The following is a 15,515-nucleotide window of genomic DNA, read 5'->3' as shown; positions in this document are numbered from 1 at the left end:
AGAATCAAACTTAGTACATGCTTCAAAATAGAGGAAAATATACTGGCTCCCTACTACACTAAGAGACGATAAAACCAGGGCACCACCACCTCTGCCACCTCATCTGGGCAATATGGACTCAGTTTTCTGTGACATTCATATTTTAGTGATGTAAGAAAGATCTTCTCTGGTCTTGTAACATCTGTGAAAATTCAGAGGGAAGTAGAGTGTAAATAACCAATGGGGATCTCACCACATGTGTGTCATGTTTCCATGTAATAGAACCTGATAAAATTGGCACCTCAGTTATGTGTGGTCCATTGACCTCCACATTGAACGATTTCTTCTCCTCAACATTAGTGAAAGAAAGTACAGATGGTTCCACCTTAACCTTTACAAAATCAGGCATATCAATGCTAACACGGTAGGTTGAGTTCGGTTTGCCAACATTAGTAATAGTCCTATGGAAATAACCCTTGATCTTTTGACCCTCTTCTATAGCTAGAGAGAAGGAGGGGCAGTTCAGGTCCCATGCCCTGCCAGGTTTGGTGCTCCTGCAAACACTTTCGTCACCCGTAATTTTTTTTTAATGTGGTGGTGTTGTAGATTTGCTTGCAAAGAAAGTCAACATAGTCTTTCTCAGAAGCATCATAAACTAGTCCTGGATCAATTACCTTTGTTGGGTTGAGGAGACCAGACCCGTAAGCAAATTCTCTTTCATTTTCGTGCTTTTTTGGGTCCACGACATGTGCTGTATTGGAAAAATCACTATTGTGTGCAAAGAAGTTTGGAAAGTTAGAGAGTAAATTGTTTGACATACCTGTGGTCATGAGTGCAGATTTAATTGCTGCAGGAGACCAGAGTGGGTGAGCAGCCTTCACAATAGCTGCTGCTCCAGTTACATGTGGGCAAGCCATTGACGTTCCAGAGTCTGCGTAGTACCTCATTGACATTCCAGAGTCGGCATAGTACTTGACACTCCTTGTGTCCTCTTTGTAAACTGAAGCTTTTGTAACTGGTGACCAAGCCGCAAGGATATTAACACCCGGTGCAACTAGGTCAGGCTAGTAATTTTATTCCAAAGCTCAATTGTGAGACTTTACATGTAAATTCAAAGAAAACTTTAGAGTAAAATGAAGCAATAATTTTGAGTCATAGCAAATGCAGTTTACCTTGAGAATATCAGGCACCAGTAGGCTAGGTCCTCTGGATGAATAATAGGGAACATTTGGTGCGTATAGATCCTTCCGTGTTTCACTAACCAGAATAGTTGCCTCTGGATTCCTGAGGTTTCATTCAGTGGTACAAAACAATTAAGAATGAGTGTGTAGCTAGTTATCTTGTTAAACCTTTTAGAAAGATCGATTAGTTGATTATTTACTTGGAAGTTTCGATGTAGTTGAATACTTTGGCAATTTCTTCTCGACTGATGAGTGTTGTTGGAATGGGAAAAGAGTAGGCAGGATCATCTACAGATTCAAAAGGCATTATGACACCCACTCCGTCTGTCAATAGAATGCCAGAACCATCTGATCGGAAGTCACAGAGAACTATTTTTCCTTTTATTTTGTGTGAATCCAAATCTCCTGCATAGCAATACTTTGATGCTTGGGAGTTGGAATTGGCTGAATAGTTTGCAGCATCTCCTCCCCAAATCAAGGGATACATTTTTCCATTAAGACTGAAGTTATTGATAGCAATTCCCTTTATGTCATCAAGAAATCAAGAGCCAGAGTGCTAGTCAGCTTAAGATAAGATAATGGTTTTAGTGATGAAATTTTCTTGTAGGTAAAAGTTGCTCACCATGAAGGTCTTTCCATTTCCAAGAGCCAATTGAGTCACAAACTTCCTGTCAATAGTGCTGGCCGCCACAGTGAGCAGCCATGGTGAGACATTAGCGACAGAGGCACGGTCTGGTCCATAGTTCCCTGCAGCACTTATGATCAGTATCCCTTTCCTTAATGCATGAAAAGCTCCAATGGCTACTGGATCCTCTGTAAAGGGGAAGGCTGCTGACATTCCAAAAGAAATTGATATGATATCAACTCCATCAGCAATTGCATCATCAAAAGCAGCAAGTATGTCTGCAACACTACACCCAAAAGCCCAGCAAACTTTGTACACAGCAATTCTTGCATTGGGGGCTCCACCTCTTGCAACTCCTTCAGCCAAGCCGTAGGCACTTGCTCCTGCCACTTCTCTACCAGCTGCAATGGAGGCCGTGTGAGTCCCTTGTCCCACTGAATATCTTGGAGATATGATATCTGTGTTATCATAGAAACTTTGGCTGTTGTAAACTCAAGCTCCGATGATTTTTCTGTCAAAATTATATAAATTTGATTAGTTTCAAGCATAATGAAAAGTTAATTAGAAGGCCAAACTGAAAAGGGTTTATTTCTCACTTGTTGCATGTGAAAGTTTTGTTAGTGTGGCATGTTCCTTTCCACTTTCCTGGTGGAGGGCCAAATCCTTCATCACTGAAGCTTTCTGATTCTGGCCAAATTCCTACAAATGAAATCAAGCTTTAGAATTTGTGGTTGAACAACTCATCATTCCAATTATTGGCATTAAGTTTTGTATGCTGATCACCTGAGTCCATCATTCCAATTATCACATCTCCACCTTTGGTATAGTCTTTCACATGGGACTGAGCTAATCCAATGAAATCCCAAGATCTTGTTGTATGAAGCTGTAGCTTTGTGTTAGGCATAATTGAAGTAACTTCTTCCATATCTGTAAACACAAGTCATTTTATGAAAATTGAAATAATATTTACAAAAAATATATATTTTTTTTTTGTATACTGCTGAGGTATAAATTTATAATGCTTTACCTCTTAGTTTTTCAACTTCTTCATCTAATAATTCAGCTACAAATCCATGAAAACTCCTCCCGTAGCTGTATATGAGTGACTCCTTTGCAGCTTCAGCACTGCAGGTCAAAAGAATTAAATTGTATATTTATTGATATTTCTTTCCATTATTATTTTGATAAATAATAATAATATTATGCTTTTAATAACATTCCAAGAGCACTTTCTAGTATGGAACAATGCTGACTGCTGAGAGCACTGCGCTGATGCCTCGTACGTATCAGCACTTGGGCTTTCTCCAATGTATACAACATAGACCTGCATTGGCAACTATACTCATTTAGAAAAGTTTCAATATCAATAATCGCTATTGGCTAGTCATTTTGTAATGTTTTTGTTCACTTGAAATAACTAAAGTTTAAATAAGAAAAATAATAAAAGTAACCACATTTTATTGCTTTTGATTTCTAATTGAAGAGTGAAGAGGGGAATCATTTGTACATATTTTTCTTGAGAATTAATGGCAATTCATAACGAGAGCCGCAAACAAAAAGTAGAGCAAAGTGATAAGAAGGGGTTTGGTGGCCATTTGTTGGGTACTATTAATGAGGACTAGTAATATGATTCTATGAATTTCATGTTTGACATGTGAATATTTATAGCTGGCCTTAATTGGTAAACTTGTCCTAACCTTGTGAGTAATTTTGGAATCTACAAGTTAATTTGAAGGTCATACATCTCTCTAAAGAAATTCATTTTTTGCCTCCTCCAATTTGAAAGTGATCGAATAGCATTTAGTCGTTAGGTTTTTTTTTTTTATTGCCTCTATAATATAGGGTTTTAAAAAAAATTGAAGGTTAATGAGAATTAATTAAATACACCATGGTAAGACACCCGTTGCCCCTGTATTACAGCCTACTAACTTAAAAAAAAGTAGCTATAGGACCTTCGTGACAACCAAAAGGGACGATCATAAATTCATAATTCATAACCCCTTAATATCTTTTTATTATCGTCCTAGGATTGAATAATACCAGAGGTCATGTTATCAGTGTTGAAGTGGTTGATCACCTTTTCTCCAGTTCCTTAGGGTCATTTTCCAAGATAAACGACTATTTTCTTGTTTGCCTTAGCGATGAATTCCAAAGGACAAATTGGGCAACACCCTACACACTCTGTTTATAGTTGTTAAGTTTCATCCTCATGTTCAAATCTAATAGATGAGCCTTTAATTTGATATCTCTTATTGTAATTGTAAAACAAAGGGAAATATATATGTTGTATCTATTTGGTATTCTAATGTCCTGATTTATTAAAATTGTTTGAAAGAAGTGTCTCCTAAGTTTTCCTTTGCATAATCAATCATATTGTTAGAGTGGTCCCATTTATTCACTAAACAATTTATCAGGATAAATGTGGGTATTTTATTTGTTATAAATAAACTAAATAAGCCTAATGAAATAATTATCACATTATTTGTTTCATTCAAAGAAGAGAAATTCAAACTTGAGATCTCTTCCTGAATAAAATAAAAAAAAACTTGAGATCTCTCCAACATTATAGAAAGAAATATCATTAGACCAATACTTAATTTTTAATTACCACATTATTTATTAAATGCGTGTACATATAGTTAGTGTAGAAAGATTTGGGCTAAAAGTATAGGAAATAATGGAAAGGGGAAACTTTACTATTACTAAATAATACTTTCATCTTACACATATTATTAATAGATTTCCAAATAATACTAATAAATGATATTCAAAGATGTCACTATGTCGCGTTGGTTTTTCTTTTATTTTAGGTAACTTTTTAGTGTACATTTATCTCACCAGCACTGATCATATTAGAAGATTAGTATCATTGGTTTTTATCTTTAATTTTCTTAAAAGTTATCAAATAAACTTAAAACTCAGATTAAAGCATCATGATTAAGCAAGAAGTTGCTTTGATAAAAAAAAAAAAAAAAAAAAAAAAAAAAAAAAAAAAAAAAAAAAAAAAAAAACAAACAAACAAACAAACAAACAAACAAACAAGTTGCTGATTCGATATTAAAAGACTTGTGTTCAAGGCAAAGATGGGTTTGTCAAAAGATGAACTTGTTGATTTTCATGATAAGAGGTACAAGTACAGCAAACTACAAGTTGACCAGATAAAGGATTTTTCACATATATTGCCGAGATCGATCTTAATTTGTTCTATGATTAAGATAAAGAGAAAAATTAAGTACATGCTTAACGATATCTATATCATATTTATTGGTTTTATATAGAGTAGGACTAAAACATGATGATCAGGAGGAAGCGACACTAGCTAGCTTAGCTTCTACACCCATGGAAGCAGCGGAAAATCTCCTAAAGGTTTGTATTAAGATATAGGCCCATATCAGAATACATTTACTTCCTTTCCTTACGTTATGCCCATTAAAGAATACATTTACTTCCTTACGTTATGGTTTTTTTCCTTTATTGTATATTCATGATTGTATAGCCTATTTATCTGTACAATGACAGATTGTAAATCAATGAAACATTATTCCTTTCTGAAAAGACTATCTCTCTGGCGTCGTTTTCACATGGTATCAGAGCATTTCCTCTGAATTTTCTATCCTAAGAAAACTTCCAGAATCTTCAATGGCCAGAGAAGATGGATCTTCACAAGACGATGGAAAGAAGATCAGTGACAACAAAAGTGTTGAAGGATTCAATGATCCTTCAAGCCCTTATTCCATTCATCATTCTGACCATCCTGGAATGGTTTTAGTATCGAAACCATTAGTTGGTGATAATTACGGTACCTGGAGCCGATCTATGAGTATTGCCCTGAGTGCCAAAAATAAGACAGGTTTCATCGATGGTTCGATCAGGAAGCCCTCATCGATATTCAAGCCTTCAGAATTTCATCGATGGAAACGGTGCAATGACATGATCCTCTCTTGGATTATCAACTCCCTCGACTCAGATCTTTCCAATAGCGTAATCTACGCTGAGACTGCACATGAGGTATGGTCAGATTTAAATGAACGTTTTTCTCAAAGTAATGCTCCTCGAATTTTTCAGATTCAACGAGATATTGCCTTGAATACCCAAGACCAGATGTCGCTTGCAACATATTATACAAAGTTGAAAAGTTATTGGGATGAATATCATCATATAATGATGTCGATCCTTGTACTTGTGGATCCATGAAGTCGGTGGCTGACCGAGAGGAGAGACAAAGGCTTATGCAATTTTTGATGGGACTTAACGATTCTTATGCAGCGGTCAGAGGCCAAATCCTTCTCATGCAACCTCTTCCCTCTGTAAAAAAAGCTTATTCGCTTTTGTCACAAGAAGAAAAGCAGAGAGAGCTTTCTATGACTCGAAATAATAATACAGAGAGTATGGCTATGTTAGCTATCAACAATCAAAAGACCTCATGGCAGAACTCCCGCAGTAATTCCAAAGGAAATAAGAGAGAACATCTTCATTGTAGCCATTGTGATAGGGATTACCACACTGTGGAAAGCTGCTATTACCTCATAGGCTTTCCACCAGGACATCGGTTGTACAAAGGAGATGCCAAGAATGGGACCGGAAATACCAAGTCATCTTCAGGTAATCGGCCACAACAAAAGAACAAATCCACACCACCAACTGCGCATCATATCCAAACTGATGAGGCATCTACTTTGCATCAACTTCAATCTATTGCGCCAGGCTTGACGGCAGAGCAATGCAGCCAAATTATGGGTGCAGTCGGCAATGGAGACGGTATTAATCCTTCTCAAGGTTTGTCTTTTCTTCTTGTCTATTGTCTCAACGTTCATCTAATAGGTCTGATGTCTGGATAATTGATAGTGGTGCCACAGATCATATAACAAATACTCCACATTTTTTTCAAGACTCATTAACCCCTTCAGCTGCACAAACTGTTCATTTACCCAATGGAAAAAAAGCAAATATTCATTCAAAAGGAACTATTTCCTTAAATTCAAAATTGCAACTTCAGAATGTTCTTTGTGTTCCTTCCTTTAATACAAACTTATTATCTGTTCCTAGACTAACCCAATCTCTCAATTGTTGTGCCATGTTTTTCCCAACCTTTTGCGTTTTGCAGGACTTGGAAACGAAGAAGATGATTGGTTGGGGTAGGCGACATGGCAACCTTTACTACATAGAGCCGGCAATCTCATCACCATCTCCTCCTCCAGTTTCATTTCATGTCACTTCTCTACAAGATCTATGGCATTTGCGGCTTGGACATCCATCATTTGGTCGTTTTAAATTTTTGGCTAAACATTTTCTGGATATTTCTTTTCATTCTAATAAGCAGTGTGATTTTTGTCCATTGGCTAGGCAAACAAGATTACCATTTCCATTAAGTTCTGTTTCAAGTACTCATCCTTTTGAATTGATTCACTGTGATATATGGGGTCCACACAAAGTGTCTACACATTCTGGAGCACATTATTTTTTGTCTATTGTTGATGATTTTACGCGCTGCACATGGATTTATTTGATGAGATTTAAATCTGAAACTGCTAGCTTGCTTAAATCTTTTTTTTCTTTTGTTGACAATCAATTCAGTCACAAAATAAAAAATATTCGAGTGGACAACGGTTTAGAATTTTCTTCTATGCGGGATTTCTTTGCTGAACAAGGAGTCGTTTTCCAACACACTTGTGTCTATACCCCCCAACAAAACGGTGTAGTTGAGCGGAAACACCGCCACATCCTGTAGGTGGCTCGTGCTCTACGATTCCATTCTCATCTACCTCTTGTTTTTTGGGGGGAGTGTGTTCTTACTGCTGTCTATCTTATCAACCGTTTGCCCACACCACTTTTAAATGGTAAATCTCCCTATGAGAAACTTGTTTGTCGTCCACCCACTTACACACATTTGCGTGCTTTTGGTTGCTTATGTTTTACCACCAATCTCACTCCTAAACACAAATTTGATAAGCGAGCACGTAGATGCATTTTTGTTGGTTATCCATTTGGGCAAAAAGCATACAAACTATATGATTTATCCAGTAACCAATTTTTTACAAGCCGGGATGTTGTCTTTCATGAAAATATTTTTCCTTTTAACACTAACGTGCCTGCACCTGACAAAAATAGTTCCATTTTTCCCTTGCCAACTGATGATGCTCCAGCCCATTTACCTACACCTTTACTTCCTATTGAACCACCAACATCCCCAGATACACCAACTAACCCTGAACCAACTACTCCTTTCTCCGACAGTCCTGGCCCCACTACTCCTCTTTCCGCCCGTCCTAGCCCAATCTTGGATTCCTCTTCGGGTAGCTCCGCCTCACCACCTTCTGCTCCTCCACCTCAACCAACTCGGCATTCTGATCGTGTTCGCCAACCTTCAGTCTTGCTACGCGATTTTCATGTGTACCAAGCCACATTGCCTACTTCCGCTACAACATCATCTTCGGTTCCATCTCCTCTACAACGCCAAGGTACTCGTTATCCTCTCCATAAATTCATTTCTTATCATAAGTTATCTCCTACTCATCATTCTTTTGTGGCCTCTATATCTAGTTGTGTGGAACCAACTTCTTTTGTCCAAGCAAACACAGATCAGAGATGGCGAGAGGCTATGGACAAGGGGCTTGAGGCTCTTGAGCAGACTAATACCTGGACACTAACCCCATTGCCTGCAGGAAAGCATCCCATAGGTTGCAAATGGGTTTATAAAATCAAATATAAACCTGACGGTTCCATTGAGCGTTACAAGGCTCGCCTTGTCGCTAAAGGCTACACTCAACAAGAAGGGTTGGATTACACTGAGACATTTTCTCCTACTGCCAAAATGGTCACCTTTCGTTGTTTGCTTGCTGTTGCTGCCGTCCGTAATTGGCCTCTTCATCAACTAGACGTTCAGAACGCCTTTCTCCATGGCGACCTTGATGAAGAGGTATACATGTCTCTTCCACCTGGTTTTAGTCGACAGGGGGAGAATCTTGTGTGTCGACTAAATAAGTCGTTATATGGCTTGAAACAAGCTTCACGCAATTGGTTTGCAAAGTTTACAAGTGCACTTGAAGATGCAGGTTTCAAGCAATCATTAGCAGATTATTCACTCTTTACCAGGTCACATGGTTCTTCCTTCACTGTCATATTAATTTATGTGGATGACGTTATTATTACGGGGAATGATCCGAAGGCCATACAGTCTATTAAGACATTTCTTCATGATCGCTTTCGAATAAAAGACCTTGGTCTCCTCAAATATTTTTTGGGCATAGAGGTGGCTGGCACGAAGCAAGGAATTTTCATCTCTCAACGCAAATATACTTTGGATATATTAGATGATGTGGGTCTTCTTGGTGGCCAACCCACTTCCTTTCCCATGGAACAACATTTGAAGCTCAATCCAACTGAAGGAGAAATCTTAAAAAATCCTTCACGTTATAGGAGATTAGTAGGAAAGCTCATTTATCTCACAGTCACTAGACCAGATATAATATTCTCGGTTCACATGCTTAGTCGTTTCATGCATCAACCACGAAAGCCACATTATGATGCAGCTTTGCGTGTGGTACGTTACCTTAAGAGTTCACCAGGTCAAGGTCTCATCTTTCCTGTGCAAAACTCACTAAGTCTGAAAGCCTACTGTGACTCAGATTGGGCCACTTGTCCAATCTCAAGACGATCTGTCACTGGTTATTGTACTTTCCTTGGTAGTTCCTTGATCTCTTGGAAGACAAAGAAACAAGACACAGTGGCACGCTCATCCGCAGAAGCGGAATATCGGGCTATGGCAGCAGTTAGCTGTGAGCTTGCTTGGTTGAAATTTGTTTTACAAGATCTTGGCGTGAAGCACTCACATCCTGCACGTTTACATTGTGACAATCAAGCTGCACTTCATATTGCAGCCAATCCGGTATTTCATGAGAGAACTAAACATATTGAATTAGATTGTCATGTGGTTCGGGATTACATTAAGTCTGGATTGATCACTACGGCTTACACTCCCACTTCTTTGCAGATAGCCGACATTTTCACAAAGCCTTTGGGAAAGGCTTCTTTTGGGTCTCTTTTAGGCAAGTTGGGAGTTTATGATATACACTCTCCAACTTGAGGGGGAGTATTAAGATATAGGCCCATATCAGAATACATTTACTTCCTTTCCTTACGTTAGTATTCCTTTCCTTACGTTATGCCCATTGAAGAATACATTTACTTCCTTACGTTATGGTTTTTTTCCTTTATTGTATATTCATGATTGTATAGCCTATTTATCTGTACAATGACAGATTGTAAATCAATGAAACATTATTCCTTTCTGAAAAGACTATCTCTCTGGCGTCGTTTTCACATAATTGGAGCTAGGATTATTCAGAAACACTGATGGAAGCACCGTGTAAATTACCAGGGGGCTTCGCACCACATGTACCCCATCTTTCCATGCAATAGACCCCGATATAATTGGCACTTGACTTATGTTTTGTCCCTTCACCACCACACTGAACGATTTTTTCTCTCCCACTCTAGTGAATGAAAGTGTTGATGGCAACACTTGAACCTCTACGAAATCGGGCACATCAATGGTGACATGGTAGGTTGATTTGGGTGCGCCTACATTTGTAGCAGTCCTATAGAAATTGCCCATGATCATGTTGCCGTCTTCTATAGCCAAAGAGAAGGATGGGTAGTTCAAGTCCCATCCCCTACCACGTTTGGTGCTTGTACAAATTCTTTTGTCCCCTGTAACCTTTCTTAGTGTGGTGGTGTTGTAGCCTTGCTTGCAAAGGAAGCTAACATATTCTCTCTCCGTTGTGTGGAAAACTAGCCCGGGATCAATTGCTTTTGCTGGGTTCAGGAGACCAGACCCGTAGGCGAATTCTCTTTCGTTTTCGTGCTTTGTTGGGTCCATCACAAATGCTGCATTAATGAAAATTACATTAGGGGATTTTAGACTGAAGGGTGTACAATTAAGGTTATGAAAAAAAATATAGAGGAAATTGTTTGACATGTATATATATATATATATATATATATATACCAGTGGTCATGAGTGCAGATTTAATTTCTGCAGGAGACCAATTTGGGTGAGCAACCTTCACAATAGCTGCTGCTCCAGCTACATGTGGGCAAGACATTGAGGTTCCAGAGCCTATGTTGTATTTGATACCCATCATAGTATTTGCGTTCTCTTGGGAAGTTGAAATGGGTGACCAAGCCCCAAGGATATTAAGGCCAGGTGCAATGAGATCGGGCTGATAATAATTTTATCATAGAGAGCTCAATTTGTGAGAAGATCAAAGAAATTTGATTCTATGATAACATTAAGCAATGATTTTGAGTCATATATAACAGAGTTAGCTAGTTTACCTTGAGAATATCAGGTGTAATTACATTGGGACCTCTGGATGAAAAGGGGGGGACATAAGGTGCCACTGCATCCTTACTTGTTTCACTAACTAGAATTGTTGCCACTGGATCCCTATCAGGTTAATTTCAGTGGCACAAAATTAATGAGAATGAATTAAGTTATCTCGAAGCTAAAAACTTTTAGAAAGATTGATTGATTTGTTGAATGTTTTACTTGGTTGATTTGATGTAGTCTAATACTTGAGCAATTTCAGCATGGCTGATGAGTGTTGTTGGAAAAGTAAAAGTATTTGGAGGATCGTCAGATGTTTGATAAGGCATTATGGCACCCATTGATCCACCTGCTATGAGATCCTCAGAAATAACTTGAGTTTCACAAAGAACAATTGTACCATTTATTTTGTATGAATCCAATTCTCCAGGGAAGCAGTGCCTTGATGTTTGAGGGATTGCATTGGCTGAAAAATTTGTAGCATCTCCTCCCCAAATCAAGGGAAAGGTTCGGCCGGTTTGATTGAGATTGAGGACATTGATGGCAATTCCCTTTGGATCATCAACAAATCAACACTTTGTTAACTTAAGAAGCAAGTAATTAATAATTTTAGTGCAAGTAACAAACTAGTTGCTCACCATGAAGGTCTTTCCATTTCCAAGAGCCAATTGAGACACAAACTTCCTGTCAATGGTGCTGGCAGCCACAGTGAGTACCCATGGCGCGACATTAGTGACAGTGCCACGAGCGTTGTTGTTTCCTGCAGTGGTTGTGGTCAATATCCCTTTTTTTAGTGCATGAAAGGATCCAATTGCAACAGGGTCGTCCATAAACATAAAGCCGGACACTCCAAAAGAAATTGATATGATGTCGACTCCATCTGCAATTGCATCATCGAAAGCTGCCAGGATATCTGCAGTGCCACATCCATAAGACCAGCAAACTTTGTACACTGCAATTCTTGCATTGGGGTCTCCACCCCTTGCAACTCCTTCACCCAACCCATAATAACTTGCTCCTGCCACTTCTCTGCCGGCTGCAATTGAGGCTACATGAGTCCCATGCCCATCTGAATCCCTCGGAGATACGATATCATTTTTTGTGTTTTCTGGGTTTGCATAGTATCTTGGGCTATAATAGTATCGAGCTCCAATGATCTTGCTGCAGAAAATTTTTAACAATTTCATGATAATTAGCTTCAAGCATAAAGAAAAGTTAAAATGGCAAACTGCAAAAGGGTTTATTTATTACTTGTTGCATGTGAAATTTTGATTGGTAATGCATTTTCCTTTCCATTTTCTTGGTGGAGGACCAAATCCTTTGTCACTGAAGCTTTCTGATTCTGGCCAAATTCCTGAAAATGAACTCCAGCTTTAGAAATTGTGCATGATTGAAGAACTCAAAGAGAAACAAGCTTTCTGATTCTTATACTAAGTTACTAACCTGAATCAAGTATTCCAATGATTGCATCTCCACCATTGACTTCGGTATTAGCAGTAATATTGGTGACATGGGACTGAGCTGCTAATCCAATGAAATCCCATGATCTTGTTGTATGAAGCTGTAGCATTGTGTTTGGTAGAATTGAAGCTACGCCTTCCATCTCTGTAAATGCAAGTCATTTTACATATAAGATCAAAACTAACATTTACGTAAAGTAATTGTTTTAATTTATTTCTGAACACCTCTTAGCCTTGCCACTTCTTCATCTGATAATTTAGCTGCAAATCCTTTAAAACTCCTTCCGTAACTGTATATCAGTGCCTCCTTTGCAGCTACAGCACTACATCAAAAGGAGTACATAAGGTATACAATATATGTACGTATGATATCATTGATATTCTTTAATTTCCATTATTTTCTAGGTAGCAAAATTTAATTTGAGTAACCTTTCAAGAGCAGTTTCTAGCATGGAACAATGTAGGGAGTATTGCATTGATTCCCCAGAAATGCCTGCAGTACTTTGTTTTTCTCCCATATATACAATATACACCTGCATTACAAATTCATCAGCTCATTTCAAGGTGCTCTGTAATGCTTCAGTAAGCAGTAATTGAATACTTCCATAAGATATCACATTCCTAAAATATCCAGCTAGCTAGAAGCCTAGAACCAAATATTATTAATCACACTAATTATAGGTAATTATAATCACAATTAAATTACCCTTGTCCTATTTTTCTTTATATATATATATATCCTTTTTTTTCATTTTAAAAAATAAATGTTATTTACAGAGTAAATGTGTATATTGTGACATAAGATGATCGAGACAAGTGGTCATAATCTTAGGGTTGCCGTGAGATTGTCTCCTGGACATGAGTTATAAGTAAAGCACTCACTTTGATCAGAATTTATTATCCATACCTTCTTTTCTTGGCAATAGCAATTCATTATGAGAGCTGCAAATAACAGGCAGAGAAAAGTGAATACAAGAGGGGGCTTGCCCATCTTTTTTGGGGTACAAGTATAAATGTCTATATGGTTCTCTTGGTTTCAAGTTCTTTTGGTGTCTGAATGAATAGATATCTGTCTTTCACAGTATTTATAGCTGGGGATTGTTTAGTGTAATTTTTTTAAACCCAATTTTAAATCCAATTTATCTTCAAAAGAAGCTTCCTTTCTTGAAAAATAAAAAATAAAACCAACCCTTCCCCTCTATACCATCCTTTTTGAGTACTAAAGGGTAAGAAAATGGTGGATGCTGAAACGATAATTTATGCCCAACAAGTACAAAAGATCAACCTTTTTAATTACTGTGTTTCAAAGGCACCAATTAAAGTCCTTTCACAAGAACTTTCATAAGTCCTTTCGGTCCGTTCAGATTTTGGAATCCTTGCAAACCACTCAAGAGGAAGAAAAAGACTCATCTCAATGAGAAATTAATGGACCATTGCAACATGCAAAGACACCCATCACCTTCACTCACAACCTGTACAAACTCAAAATTAATAATCAAGATTTTGGTGATAACCAAAGGATAATCCCCCCTAACTATTCTTGATTGAATAATACCAAAGGTCCTGTTACAAGTTACCAAGTTGAAGGGGTTGATGGTGACCTTTTCTTCTAAATTCTTGTTCCTTGATTAATATGGTATTGTCTATGGTGTCACATTCCCCAAATATACAAGTAATTATTGGCCTGCACTTGGACCAATAATGTAGGCACTCTGCTTATAGTGTTGTCAAGTGTCATATTTTGTTTCCCTTTCATTCTACTTTACAGTACTGTAGATATGAATTTAAATAAAATGTTGTACTTGGTATCGTCGTGGTGTCAATCAGATGTATTTTTCATTTCTTATTATTTGAAAGAGGTGTCATTAACCCCTTGAACAAAAATAGAGGTGTCTTGAACTTTACCTTTGCATTATGTTGTGTGTTTGCATTAATTAGTGGGATTATTCTTACACAAAGGGTGCCTACTACCCAGTGTTGGTTCTTAATTTGTAATTAATTAGGACTAACTTATCACAAAACAAAAAACCAAGAGTTGAAAAAAAATAAACAAATTTCAATTTTAATGGAGAAATATACTTGGTTATTAGTTTCTTGGTTGCATGTTTGTTTCTTAGTTGGTTATCAATTATATGTATGACATCTAATGAATTTTTTTTTTTTTTTTGCGAGAAGGGAGATCAAACTTGGGTGCAGAGTGGGCAATTTTACGGCCATTCCATCTGGGTTACCCAACAACTGTCATCTTACGAATAATTTTCTTTTGAAATTTGATTATTTTCAAGTTTGTTTTTGAATTAAATCAAGTGCGTGAACTCTTAGCATTTTGGTTTCAATTTTGTGATTTATATCTCTTTCAAACATTAATTAATTTATAATCCAATATATAGCAAAATGGCAAAGGAAGATACAAATCACCTGGGAATCATTTGGATTTTAAACTTATATGTTAATTAAGACTGTACCATATAGCAAAATGACCTATGTGACCCTACAAATTGGGTATGATTTTTTTCGTGATAATCGGGAGGCCCAAAAGGGACAACAGACAAACAAAACTATACTACATCACTACATGTCTAAACGTTCGCACACCAATCAAATACTCAAGCAACCAAGGCCCAGCACATGGGGGAGGAACATGAAACATAGATAGGCCCAACACCATCTAGAGGCCCAGCTAAATTGGGTACGATTGAGATAGGAAGAGTTGTCTGATTTACAGAATGTTTCTCTAACTACATAATGGAATGCAAGATTGGATTTTGTTGGCATCTGTGCGCCCGGAAAAATCAGTACTTTGGTTGCAAACTTGCAATGAATTAATTATTTTTCAGTCATGGTCTACGGTATCCAGAGTAACAAAACCGAGAACAACCAACCTCCAGAAAAACACTCACCCAGAACTTATGGAAACAATGTCGGGACCCAAAACTTCACGG

General features: G+C 37.6%; 1 protein-coding gene and 2 pseudogenes across 1 annotated transcript; 1 reads left to right on the top strand and 2 right to left on the bottom strand.

The window, feature by feature from the left end:
• Positions 1–142: 142 nt before the first annotated feature.
• On the bottom strand, positions 143–3,115 carry LOC147289500 (subtilisin-like protease SBT4.3; annotated as a pseudogene).
• A 2,309-nt stretch (positions 3,116–5,424) lies between these two features.
• On the top strand, positions 5,425–9,868 carry LOC147289499 (uncharacterized; annotated as a pseudogene).
• A 213-nt stretch (positions 9,869–10,081) lies between these two features.
• On the bottom strand, positions 10,082–13,564 carry LOC147289498 (cucumisin-like). Its single transcript, XM_086234830.1, has 10 exons — positions 13,481–13,564; positions 13,003–13,106; positions 12,799–12,896; positions 12,557–12,718; positions 12,365–12,467; positions 11,752–12,274; positions 11,336–11,664; positions 11,122–11,233; positions 10,793–11,006; positions 10,082–10,671 (listed from the first exon to the last, which is right to left on the bottom strand). Exons 1-10 carry the CDS (start codon positions 13,562–13,564, stop codon positions 10,082–10,084), a joined length of 2,319 nt encoding a protein of 772 aa, XP_086090956.1.
• Between the last annotated feature and the right edge of the window lie 1,951 nt (positions 13,565–15,515).

The sequence above is a fragment of the Dryas octopetala genome, chromosome 3 (genome assembly GCF_963921425.1).
Source record: "Dryas octopetala chromosome 3, drDryOcto1.1, whole genome shotgun sequence".
In the NCBI taxonomy this organism is placed as follows: domain Eukaryota; kingdom Viridiplantae; phylum Streptophyta; class Magnoliopsida; order Rosales; family Rosaceae; genus Dryas; species Dryas octopetala.
The sequence above is the reverse complement of the archived record's forward strand: the minus strand, read 5'-3'. Positions and strand labels throughout refer to the sequence as shown.

Bases quoted from the DNA above. Each gene is read 5' to 3' on its own strand.
- LOC147289498 (XM_086234830.1), bottom strand. From the start codon at position 13,564: ATGGGCAAGCCCCCTCTTGTATTCACTTTTCTCTGCCTGTTATTTGCA. The intron at 11,665-11,751 runs GTGAGCAACTAG...GATGATCCAAAG, and splicing joins GAAATGGAAAGACCTTCATG to GGAATTGCCATCAATGTCCT. The intron at 10,672-10,792 runs GTATATATATAT...TCATTAATGCAG, and splicing joins ATCTGCACTCATGACCACTG to CATTTGTGATGGACCCAACA.